Source organism: Tursiops truncatus, chromosome 15 (assembly GCF_011762595.2).
Source record: "Tursiops truncatus isolate mTurTru1 chromosome 15, mTurTru1.mat.Y, whole genome shotgun sequence".
Taxonomy (NCBI): domain Eukaryota; kingdom Metazoa; phylum Chordata; class Mammalia; order Artiodactyla; family Delphinidae; genus Tursiops; species Tursiops truncatus.
The window spans coordinates 70,368,647-70,381,683 of NC_047048.1; the positions used below are offsets into that span (position 1 = coordinate 70,368,647).

The following is a 13,037-nucleotide window of genomic DNA, read 5'->3' on the forward strand; positions in this document are numbered from 1 at the left end:
ACAGAAAACTGGGTGGCTGCATCTCTGCCTTCGCCATCAGACGGTGCACCCCAGATGGGGTGTTTTTAGTCTGCTCTTTCGTCCTGCTTCTTCCCAGGATCTCAGACATAGAAGCCCTCAGAGAATGTTTGTCGAATGAATAACAGGAGGAGGACTCGAGAAGTAAAAGGACCACAGAGGTAGTTCTCTTGAGGGCAGCTGGAGGCAGAGGCCCAGTTGAGGACATGAGGAAGAGGCTCAAGACAAGCCATGGAAGCTCAGAGTCAGAGGACAATGGCCAACTACCAGGCCTCTGTCGCCAGTCCAGGTCTTTCTGATTTGAAAGAGAGGCTGTGATGTGACTCAGACAGAGCAAGAGCCCAGCTGGTGGCCAGGGCAGGGTTGTGCCCAAGGACAGCACACCGAGCAGCTGTTTCCTAGGGCAGGGCTGGGCAGGAGGGTGGGGTAGTGCCTGAGGACCCAGGCCTGGGAACCAGTCAGCCCTTGGTTTGAATCCCAGCTCCACCACTTACAACTTCTGACCTTGGGCACTTTTCTGAGCCTCAGCTTCCTCATCGGTAACATGCTACTGATAAACACACCTTCCTCCCACGCACAACTGGGTGAGAATTACATGTAGTCAGAAGGTCAGTGCCTGGCAGATGTTAACTGACAAATACAGGGTAGTTTTTCTAGCACCATTTCTATTTACTTAACAACATTCAAGGGGTTGGCAATCCATGGCTATCGATTGGCCAAACCTGGCCCTCTGCTTGTTTTTATAAATAAAGTTTTATTGGAACATGGCCACCCCATTCATTTACATATTGTCTACTGCTGCTTTTTGTGCTATAATGGCAGGATTTAGTACTTACAACAGAGACCATCTGGTCTGCAAAGCCTACAATATTTAATATCTGGCCTTTTACAGAAGAAGTTTCCCAACTCCTGATCTAACAAATATCTTTGAAGCACCACCCCTTTGCCAGGCCTTGTGCTATTATTTTTATTGTCATCAGAGCCTCCCTCCTGGCTTCTCTCATATTTCTTTCATAATCCAGAAACTTCCATTGTTTTTGACCTCTTAGCCCATTTGAGATCCAGTTCAAGGTTATACCCTGAGCAAGTCCATGAGGGCATGAAGGAAAGGAAACCTCTCCTGTTGAACACCTACCGTGTGCCAGGTTCTCTACAACATTTTTTCATTTGATCCTTACAGCTGTCCTGTGAGAGCAGGTTCATTACCCTCCACCTATATTAGAGCCGTTAAGGTCCGTGGGTGCAGTAAAAAGATCTCAGTCTTGGAAGACAGCCAGAATTCTGACTTTCCCACTACCTAGCTGTGTGACCTTGGGGAAGTCAATTACCCTCTCTGAGTTTCAGTGTCTTTATTATAAAATGGGGATGATAAGAGTGTTTATGTCAAAGGTTTGTTCATGAAGCTCCTGGGACATAGTGCGTACTCACTAAACATGATAGTAAGTATATGGTATCACTATGACTATGGTTACCATTCCTCTATAAAACAGGAATATTAGTATCTGTTAGAAAGAGCTGCTCCGAGGCTATGGAAGGGGTTGTAAAATGCTGGTCAGTGGCTTGTTAATTTTCCTTTGTGGTTTGATTGTGCTCGAAAATTAAGGAGAAGTTTCTGGACCCTCTGGAACTGATGCAGGGGCTTCAATGAGAGAATTGAGCAGAGCCGCTGTTGCCTCCAGAAAAATAAGTTCCAATTCCCTGGGCAGAGCGTGAGGCTGTGTTGAATGACACCTTGTCCCTGCCTCAGAGGAAGCAGGGCGGGTGTGCGTTCTGTGAATCAGCAGAAAGTGGGAAGGAGACGGGTGTGATTTCTTGTTCTCTCCTTGCAGCGTGGGGCTGCTCTCAGCACCTGGGGTACTCTCCATAGAGAATGCAAATGATGCTCTGCAGAAAAACACCTTTGTGTGCAGCCCTGAGAATCTATTAAGCCAGGCGAACCTAATTATGTTCACAGCGACACCCTTACTATTTCCTCTGTTTCATCCTTCCTGGAGAGGCTCCTGGAGGTGACCATATGTTTCCATGAGAGAAGTAGGAGGCTTGGTTCATTTGGTTACCAGACATCTCATAAGTGCCAGCTGCGGGCTGGGCCACCTGCCTGGGGCTGGGGAAGCACATTATATATCTCTGCACATAAGCAGATTCTCCGTACCCACCAGGGTGAGCCCAGGGGAAGGCCCAGGTAAAGGGCATGGCCAAAAGAGGGAGGAGAGGTCAGGGAAGGCTTCTTTGAGGAGGTGGCATTTCAGGTAAGCTTGAAGATGATGAAAGGACCAGTGAGCCACAGGGGAAACTATCCATTCCAGCTCGAAGCCCACATGTCCTGGGAAGCTCTGGGAAGGATCTGGAGAGGTCAGCAGGAAAGAGATGGTGCAGATCTCTGTGGGCTCCTACAAGGCCAGGACTGGGCTAGTGGGTCATGGGGGAGCTATTAAAAGCTTCTGAGGAGGGAGGAGACATATTATGTTCCTGAAGGGTCACTGTGGTGGCCAGCAGAGCACCTGGGCTTGAGGAAGCCATGCTGGGGGCCGAGAGGAGGGCTGGTGTCTTAAATTGGGATCCCCCTTAAAGCAGACTCTGACACAAAGGTTTTGGGGCAAGTAGTTTGTTGAGGGGTGATCCCAGGATGTTCTGGGAAGGAAGAAGGGAAGAAAGCCAGTAAAGGGCAGGGTGATGAGCTGTGACCACCTGGACCAACTGGAATCCTGTTGTGGACCCTCCAAGAGGCGTATGGAATGAGACTCAGAATCGTCCTCTTGAGGGGAGGGGAAGCCGGGGTTTTATCCACAAACTGCAGCCCCTCAGAGATTGAGGGTCACTTCTAGGGCTCAGCACTTCCAGCCTCCTTGGACAGAGAATGCTGTCAGGCAGGGAGATGCAGGAAACCAGCAACAGGGGCGATAACCCTTGGACTGGTGGTGTCGGGGGGACCCCCAAAGTAGGCCAGGGGCAAACGGGCTGACCCCTCCCAGCACCTGCTATAGCTCATTCGGAGAAAAGGCAATGGTTACCAAAAGTGTTGGGCAGAGCAGGGTGGACTGTGATTGGGGAAGGGGCCCTGTGAACTGGTAGAGAATTCTGGAATGTGTGGAGGGATTGACGTCTGACCACTTCTGTGTACTGCTCCGGTGAGCTCACCTTTTTTCTTTCAAAGCCTGAAATTGGCTTTCAACAAAACACTTTCTTAGGTGGGATATGGGAATTTGGAATCATCTCTGGGGGGTGCCCCCTATTTGCAGGCATCCATGCAGAAACCACGACTCACCCAGGGGGCATGGAAGACAGGAGGGAAAGTCGGATGGAGCTGGAGGAATGCCAGCGTTGAAGGAGTGGGCTGGAGAAGACCAAGAAGGAGTGACTAGTGAGGTAGCTGGACAGCCAGGAGTCAGGCCCTGGAGGGAAGAGGGCTGTCAAGCAAGGCAGCAATTCTTGGAGTCAAGGACTAAGGGGTGTCTTGAGGAAGGCATCATAGCTTAGTGAGGAAGTATGACGGTCTGTAGAAATCCAGCTCCACCGGCAGTAGCTGTGCGATCATGGACAAGTCTCTGAACCTCTCTGAGCCTTGGCTTCCTCAGCTGAGGATGACTATATTACCCACCTGGTATGGTAGCTGTGGTGATTAAATGGGCCATATATGGAAAAGCTTAGCAGTGCTTCTGGCACATAGTAAATGCTTAATAAAACTTTCCCCTCCTCTTCCTACTGATGAAGATGGTGGTGAGGATGATGAAGATGTTTAAGTGGTATACGTAGTAAGGAGGGTACATGCCAAATGAGTTGCCGATGGGAGGGGAGGTCCTAGTGACAGTGAGAATAGATAGTTCTCTGCAGAACATTGGCTGTGCAGGGGAGAAAGTTGGGACAGCAGTTTTTAGGAGACTTGGAACTAAGGGAGCTTTTCACGTAAAGATGGGAGAGAAGTGAACATGATTTGATGCTTATGGGGTGCAGCCCACGGAGAGGGGAGACCCATTGACCTGATGGAGAGAGACTTAGGTGAGGCTCCTGGAAGCAGAGCCTGAGACGAGGATTCTTGTGAATGCTGTTTATCGAAGGAGAAGGAATCAGAGTCCACAGAGGAAGGAGTTGAGCAAGGATGTGACCTCAGCCAGAGATTTGGGGAGCCCCAGGGCACGCCTGCACGACAGAGGAAGGGGCTGTAATAGGTGTTTTATGATTTTACTGCATTTCTATATGGCCTTAAACACTTTATAGTAATGTTTTATGTTTTGAACATGTACATAAAGGTATTCTACTGTATGTATCCTTCTGAAACTCTTTACTCATTATTGTTTTGAGTTCATCCTCATTGGTAGGTGTGGCTCCAGGCCATTCACTTCAACTCTGTACAGAATTCCATTCTGTGAATAGATCACAGATTACCACCATTTCCCAACTGGCAAACATTTAGATTATTCCCAGTTTTTCTGGAGTTAAAAAAAAAGTGCTGTAATGATCATTGTTGTAGTATATAATTTTTGAAAGGTAATATGACTTTCATATAAATATATAAAATGAAAACATGTCAATTTATTTAATTCATTCACTAATGAGGAAGCCAGTAAGATATTATAATCAGCTGAAAGAACAATCTGATGAATAGGTACATATACAGGCAATCAAGAATGCTGAAATAGGGCTTCCCTGGTGGCGCAGTGGTTGAGAGTCTGCCTGCCGATGCAGGGGACATGGGTTCGTGTCCCGGTCCGGGAAGATCCCACATGCCGCGGAGCGGCTGGGCCCGTGAGCCATGGCCGCTGAGCCTGCGTGTCCGGAGCACGGGAGAGGCCACAAAGTGAAAGGCCCGCGTAACACACACACACACACACAAAAAAAAAAGAATGCTGAAATAAATTTTCTTATAAATGCAAAACTGGTTGATATCTATAGAGCAAGAATACAATGTTCGGGTTCTTCTTTTCTACAGGATGCGATCAGCTTGTACCTCTACCAGAAAGCATTTTTTGCATTTTTATGGATAAGAATCATTTGCATTCCACCTCACAGCCATTAGGATGGTTACTATCCAAAAAAAAAAAAAAAGAGAGAGAGAGAAAACAAGAGTTGGCAAGGATGTGGAGAAATTGTGCACTGTTGGTGTGAATATAAAATGGCGTAGACCCTATGGATAACAATATGGCAGCTCCTCAAAAATTAAAAATAGAATTACTATATGATCCAGCAATTCTATTTCTGGGTATATATCCAAAAGAGTTGATAGCAGGGTCTTGAAGAGATCTCTGTACATCTGTGTTCATAGCAGCATTATTCACAATAGCCAAAATATGGAAGCAACCCAAGTGTCCATCAATAGATGAATGGATAAACAAAATGCATTATATGCATACAATGAAATTTTATTCAGCCTTTAAAAGGAAGGAAATTCTGATACATGCTACAACGTGGATGAACATTAAGGACATTATGCTAAGTGAAATAAGCCAGACACAAAAGAAAAAATACCGTTATGATTCCACTTCAGGAGGTACCTAAAGCAGTCAGATTCATAGAATAGTCAAATTTCATAGTAGTAAAATAGCGGTTGCCAGGGGCTGCAGGGAGGAAGCAACAGGAAGCTATGGTTTACTAGATACAAAGTCTCAGTTCTACAAGATGAAAAGAGCTCTGGAGGTGGATGGTAGTGACGGTAGCACAACAATGTGGAACACTTTAAAAGGGTTAAGATGGTAAATCCTTAAATGGTTAAGATGGTAAATCCTATCTTATGTGTATTTTACCACAATTTAAAAAAACTTAATGATAAAACAATAAGTTGCACTAATACCATTTTTGTACAGCTTACAAAGTTGTCAGATGGCCTAGTCAAAGACAAAGGCACACATTTCTATAGAAACAGATAACCCTGAGGTCGACTAGCCAACACCCATTGAAAGAACATTCATTTGCCCATTTCAGCGTCTTTAAAGTTTCCTGCAGTATATATGTCTTCTTGTGCATGTGGGAAAGTTCTTTACAGTAAATATCTTGGTATAGAATTGCTAGGTTATGGGATATGGGTTATCAGATTTCTTCCTAATATGTGTATCTTACTAGTTTACACTCCCACCAGCAGTATAAACAGAAACCCAAATGGCCAGGAAACGAATGAAAAAATGTTTGACTTCTCTAGTAAACAGGGCAGTGCAAATTAGAACAACTTTGGGAGCATTTCAGACTTAGCAGATTTGCAAAAATTCAAAATCTGCCATTATCAAGTGTTGGCCCTATATTAAATTACTGAGTTCAGGTATACCTGACTGAAGAATTCTAAAACAGGCAGCTGGGAAGGAAAAAAAAAAGAAACAAAAACCAAGCCCTAAACACAGAGCCCCAAGGCCAATTTGCCCTTGAAGAAATAATGTCAGATCCTTCTTTAAGATTCATGGAAAAAGGACTGTGTACATGTTGGAATAGAAAAGGATGTTTAGAGAATAGATTTTAAAATCTACCTTTTGTTCAAAGTGTTCAAAAATTTTTCCAGCTTTATTGAGGTATTATTGAGATTTAACATATTTAAGTTTAAGGTATGCAACGTGATGATTTGATGCATGTATATACTGTGAAATAATTACCACAATAAGTGTGTATGTGGTGGTAACTTTTAAGATCTACTCTTTTAACAACTTTTAATTATATAATATAGTATTGGTGATTATTGTCACCATGCTGTATATTAGATCCCTAGAATTTATTCATCATACAGCTGGAAGTTTGTACCCTTTGACCACCTTCACCCATTTCCCCCAACCCCCTGGCCCTGGCGACCACCACTGTACTCTCAATTTGAGTTCAGCTTTTTTAGAACCCACATATGAGTGAGAATATAAAGTATTTGCCTTTCTCTGTCTCACTCATCTCACTTAGCCTAATGCTCTCAAGGTCCGTCCACACTGCCACAAAAGGCAGTGTTTCCTTCTTTTCTATGGCTGAATAACATTGTAAAATGTACCGTATTTTCTTTATCCCTTCATCTGTTCACGGACATTTACGTTGTTTCCCCGTCTTGGCTATTATGAATGTTGCTGCAGTAAACATGGGGTACAGATATCTCTTCAAAGTAGTGATTTCATTTCTTCTGGATATATACCCAGGGATGAGATTGCTGGATCATATGGTAGTCTAGTTTTAAGTTTTTGAGGAACCTCCATACTGTTTTCCATAGTGGCTACACCAATTTATATTCCCACTAGCAGTATACAAAGGTTCCCTTTTCTCACACCCTTGCTAACATTTGTAATCTCTTGTGTTTTTGATAATATCCATTCTAACAGATGTGAGGTGATACCTCACTGTGGTTTTTAAAAAAAATTTTTATTGAAGTATAGTAAATAAAACAGTGGAAAAATCAAGAAAGTGATAATTGCCACAGATAAAGTAGGATTTAAGATAGAAACATTAGTTGAGGCAAACATACTTTTAAAAAATTAACAAGGAGAAGCCGTGTGAAAATATAGCATTCTGGGACATATATAATGAATAACCACATCAATATAAAGGAAACCGGTTTAAATTCTATAGCGAAGCTGATAGGAACACAGTAGTAGTAGGAGGCTTAAACTCATTTTTCTCGAGATTTCACAGCTAAAGTAGTCAAAACAGTTTATTGAATAGACACATAGAGAAATGTGTATGTTACCGAGTAAACATTATCTCAGAGGCACATGAAAGTTTTACAAAAATTGATCCTATCTTAAGCCATAATGAAAACTTCAGTACCACAAAGGTAAAATCCTAGGTGTTATGTTCCCTGGCCACAGTCACAAAAGGCTACATTAATAAAGACTCTTTTCCAAATAATTTTAGGGTAAAAAGGAAAATCAGATCTTCAGTTGTAGAATATTTTTAAAATATTTCTATGATTCAGCTAGAGTCCTCCTCAGGGGGAAAACATCATGGTTACAGAGCTGGACTTCTCGCCCTCAGCACTGTTGACATTTGGGGTACATCACTCTTGTTGGGGAGCATTCTGTGCTTTATAGGGTGTTGAGCAGAATCCCTGGCCCCTCGACCCACTAGACACCAGTAGCAGCACCCCCCTCACCCAGTTAAAAACCAAAAACATCTCCTACATGGCAAAAGTGTCCCTGTTTGAACCCCTGCCCTAGCTACTTCTATTATTAAAAAAGAAAATGTGAAAATAAGTAAATTGTTTAATTTGAAAAGCTAGATAAAAAGCAACATGATACCCGAAGTTACTATTCATAGAGAGAAAAGCAAAATTTAATAATGATGAGAAAAGTTGTCAAATAGATTTGTTTAAATATAAGAACTGGTTCTTTGGACAGTTCAAAATATATAAATTTTGAGAAGGAAAATTTTAAAAAGCAACATGCATTCACAGCATTACAATTGAGAATGGGGATTTAAAACCATAGAGTAGGTTAAAAATATGGTAATGTTATCCTAATTTTATGCTACTGGTATTAAAATCTGGATGAAGTATACAATTTTCTAAATATATGTGTGTGTGTATATATATATATATATCTATAAAACCAAACTAACTCAAGAGAATGTGGAAACTAAAATAGACCTATTAGCCGTAGCAAATATTGTGAAAATCAATCTTTCAAAAAGCCCTGGGCCTCAGATGTTTTTATGTCTAAACTCTTTCAGTTCTCTAAGGAAAATAATCATTTCTTTGTTATTTATACTCTTCCAGGACATAATGAAAAAGGGAAACAACTCAGTTCTTTTTCTAAAGCTGACCATCACACAAAAAAACCAACATTTGACAAAGATAACCCGAAAGAATGGAAACTGACACGTAAAAAAGAAAGTTCCTCAGAAATGAAGAAACGCCAAACAAATTCAGACAAATATATCTACAGGCAAGGATAGCAGTGTTCATATCAGACTCCACTGAATTCAAGGCAAAAATTAGACACTTTATAATAATACTAAAGTTTAATCCGTTATGAAGATATAATTGCCAGTTTTCTTTTTGCAATAAAAACCAACATCAAATTCCCAAAACAAAAACTTTAAGCATTAAAGGGAGATTTTGATGGAAGCAGAAAGTTGTAGGCAACTTTGACAAACCAAAGGAATCGAAATAATATAATCACCACTGATAAGACAGAGAAATGTCACACTATTATATTACTCTGCAAACACAGCTCCCCTTTGCCCTTAAATACTGTGAAATATATACAAAATTTAAACATATACAAAATTTAAACATATGTGGGTCTTAAAGGAAACCTGAATAAATTTTCAAAAGTGCAAATAGTACAGATCATATTCTTAGATCACGTTTGTTACTAGAAATTAGGAGCAAAAGGAAAAGAAACAACAAAAAGTTTTGACCTCTTAGAAATTTCAGAACTCGGACTACCCTGGTGGCACAGAAATTTCAGAACTCGGACTTCCCTGGTGGCACAGGGAAGTGGTTAACAGTGGTTAAGAATCCGCCTGCCAGTGCAGGGGGACATAGGTTCAAGCCCTGGTCTGGGAGGATCCTACATGCCGCAGAGCAACTAAGCCCATGAGCCACAATTACTGAGCCCGGGTGCTGCAACTGCTGAAGGCCACGCGCCTAGAGCCCATGCTTCGCAACAAGAGAAGCCGCTGCAATGAGAAGCCCGCGCACCGCAATGAAGAGTAGACCCCGCTCGCTGCAACTAGATAAAGCCTGTGCGCAGCAATGAAGAAACAACGCAGCCAAAAATTTTTTAAAAATTATATTAAATTAAAAAAAAAATTTCAGAACTCTTCTTAAACATCGATTGGATGAGAGGAAATTAAAACTGAAATTTAAAAGTAAATACATCAAAAAGAACAATAATGAAAATCTCACGTGATGAAGTCTGAGAAACGTTAAGGTCATGTTCAGAGGAAAATTCATAGCATGAAACCTACTTCTAAACATTGAAAATGAAAATACTGAATTGAAAATGCGACCCAAAATTGAGGGGGAAGCAACACTAATAAATATGTAAAAATCAGAGGAAGAGATTAATAAAGATAAAATTAGGTGTTAAGGAATTAGAAAACGGAGGAGTAGACCTGATAAATTTGAAATTTGATTCTTTTGAGGAGCAAAAAAAAATCCCACAAAATAAAATAGAAAACAGATGAGGCTCCCTAACAAAGAACAAGTAAAGGAAAACACAGATACTGGATATTAAAAGTTAGAATTTAGGGCTTCCCTGGTGGCACAGTGGTTGAGAGTCCGCCTGCCGATGCAGGGGACATGGGTGCATGCCGCGTCCGGGAAGATCCCACGTGCCGCGGAGCGGCTGGGCCCGTGAGCCATGGCCGCTGAGCCTGCGCGTCCGGAGCCTGTGCTCCGCAGCGGGAGAGGCCACAACAGTGAGAGGCCCGCGTACCGCAATAAATAAATAAATAAATAAAATTAGAATTTAACCACAAATTCAGAGGAAATAAAAATAATTGTAAGACTATGCAAATTGGCATGCCTCACTGAACAGCGTGTGTGTGTATGTAATTTTTAGGCAAAAAGCGTACACTATTCTAAATGTTTACTATGAGAAATGCCTGTATATAAAAATTAGTAGCTTGCTTTATATTCTAAAAATAACCAGTTAGAAAATATCATGGTGAATAGATAATAAGAAAACGACTGACCTGTGGGGGAAAAATGTGCAAACTTTATTAAGGGATTTATTTATTCTATGTATTTAACAAACCCTCGTACAAGATAGGGCTTACTATGTGCCAGGCAGATTTAATCCTTAACAACCCTAGAAGGTAAGTTTAATCATTATCCAAATTTTTCAGGTGAAGAAACTGAGGCACAAAGAGGTTAAGTAACTTGGCCAAAGTCACCCAGCGTATAAGCAGCAGAACCAGGATTCAAAATGCATTCGGCTTCCAACGTCTATGCTCTTTGCTATCATGCTGCATAGTGAATAAATGCAAAGATACACCGTGTTCCAGGAAGGAAAACCCAGTATCATAAAATGGTCTCTTCACTGCTGGACTAGGCTCTCTAGCAAGGGCTGAGATGCTGACTCTCTGTCCAGGGTGACTATCGACAGAATGGCCCCCCCCCCAGAGGTGCATCTAATTGTGCAGGGGTCGGAATAGAATGGACCCTCACCTGTGGGCGATCCATGGGGAAGCCACAGCTCAGAGGGGACCCCCTCCTCTGAGTCTGGTACATACACATGCAGATGTGCTGGTCCCTTCGAACTCAACATGCAATCTCCTCTTCTCTCAGATCCAGGAGATGGTCCACTCAGAGGTTGCTGCCTATGACTCGGGCCGACCAGGGCCCCTGCTGGGCCGCCCGGCGATGCTGGCCAGCCACATGAGCGCCCTCAGCCAGTCCCAGCTCATTTCTCAGATGGGCGTCCGGAGTGGCATCGCCCACAGCTCCCCGTCACCCCCAGGGAGCAAGTCGGCGACCCCGTCTCCCTCCAGTTCAACTCAGGAGGAGGAGTCGGAAGCGCATTTCAAGGTACGTAGGGATGGAGATGCAAAGGCTTAAGATGCCCTCCTGTCAGCAAGGGGACAGGCCCTGCATGGAAATGGTCATTACCTATTTCTAGAAAAGACTAGAAGAGTATAACTCTACCCTTTGCTGGAAAAAAAAAAAAAGAGGAAAATTCTGGATAAACGTGATGTCGTCTTATTCCTGAATAGCCAATGGGTCGTTTCAGTGGTATTGCTGGCATTGGCAAGATCCTCAGGGCCATGTCTTATGACCATTTTGGCCTTTTTGGCCCACTTTGGAGGACCACAAAGATGCGTGGTCCAGCAGTGCTCTGGGCAGCACTGCAGGATGGAGCACTAAAAATGACTCCCCCCCCTTGGGGGCGTGGCCCACCCTGTATCCCTGGAACCAGGGGTGGTGCTGCCTCTTTAAGAACACGTCAGGGATGAGAACTCACCATGTGTCCAGGCTCCCATCCTTTCTTTGCACTGACTCTAGATCTCCCTCCCTGTCGAAGAGCATCTTGTTTTTACGAAAACGTAGGCCCCAAAAGGCCAGGGGTGGATGTGCATGCCTGGAATCTCCCAATGAGTCGCTGGCAGAATCCAGGCTTGATTCCACAACGCCTCCCTCCCTTTCTTCTTCATAAGGGCCTCTCACCCCTTTCCACGTGGCGGCCCTGCAGAGGCCTTGGGCAGTAACCGTGGCACCCATGCCATCCTGCAGGTACCCTGACCTCCAGGCTGGGGTGGGCACCTCTGGATCCTGGTCCAGCTACATCCTCAGGATAACTTGGTCTCTATTGTAGTCCAGGCAGGGGAGGTTTTAATTTTATTTTCTTTTTATTTAACAAACCCTTCTAAAACACTTTCACGGGCCAGACAGTATTCTAAGGACACGACAGGAATTAATCCACGTAATCTTCATCGCAACCCTATGTGGTAGGTGCCTTTATCATCTTCGATTGGCAGATGGGGAAACTGAGGCACAGAGAGGTTAAGTAACGTATCAAGTGTCATAGAACCAGGATTTAAACCAAGGTGGTTGCAATCTGGCTCCAGCATATGTGCCCTTAACCGCCTGCAGTGCCTCATCTGCTCAGCTCTCCATCAATTACAAGGCGCATCCGCCCGCATCTCCTATCCTGTCAGAGCCTTGCCACGGTGCTGACAGAACTAAGGCTTGGGGAGGTGAGTGGCTGCAGAGAAACACTCAGGAACAGAACCAATGTGGCTACAGACTGCCCCTCCCCATCCCTCAGATGTGCAGGCCTGAACCAATGTGGCTACAGACTGCCCCTCCCCATCCCTCAGATGTGCAGGCCTGAGTCTTATCCACTGGCCCACAATTTCCTTATCAGTTCATGGTGTCACTTTCATTTCCTTGGTGCATAGAGCCATGGTCTCCACGGCAGGATCCAGGGCCTTTGAGCAACATCCCTGGTCCCTGGGTAGCCTGGGAGTCCTAGTCTGTGGGGGGGTATTCCCACCCGCTCCGCATCCTGGAAGCCCTAAGTGAGGTGCTCGCAGTATGGTGGTCCTGGCGTCTGACAGCATCAGAGGCCAGGTGTCCAGGGTGAGGCCACACCTGGCGACAGTTCCATTAACCTCACTCCATC

The 13,037-nt window shown here is 43.8% G+C and overlaps 1 protein-coding gene across 1 annotated transcript in view; it reads left to right on the forward strand.

The window, feature by feature from the left end:
• The window catches only part of TOX2 (TOX high mobility group box family member 2), a 131,532-nt gene that overhangs the window by 113,782 nt on the left and 4,713 nt on the right, over positions 1–13,037 (forward strand). The window contains exon 4 of the mRNA XM_019944049.3: positions 11,204–11,443. Within this exon, the coding sequence (XP_019799608.2) occupies positions 11,204–11,443 (240 nt within the window). The remainder of the gene's footprint in view (positions 1–11,203; positions 11,444–13,037) is intronic.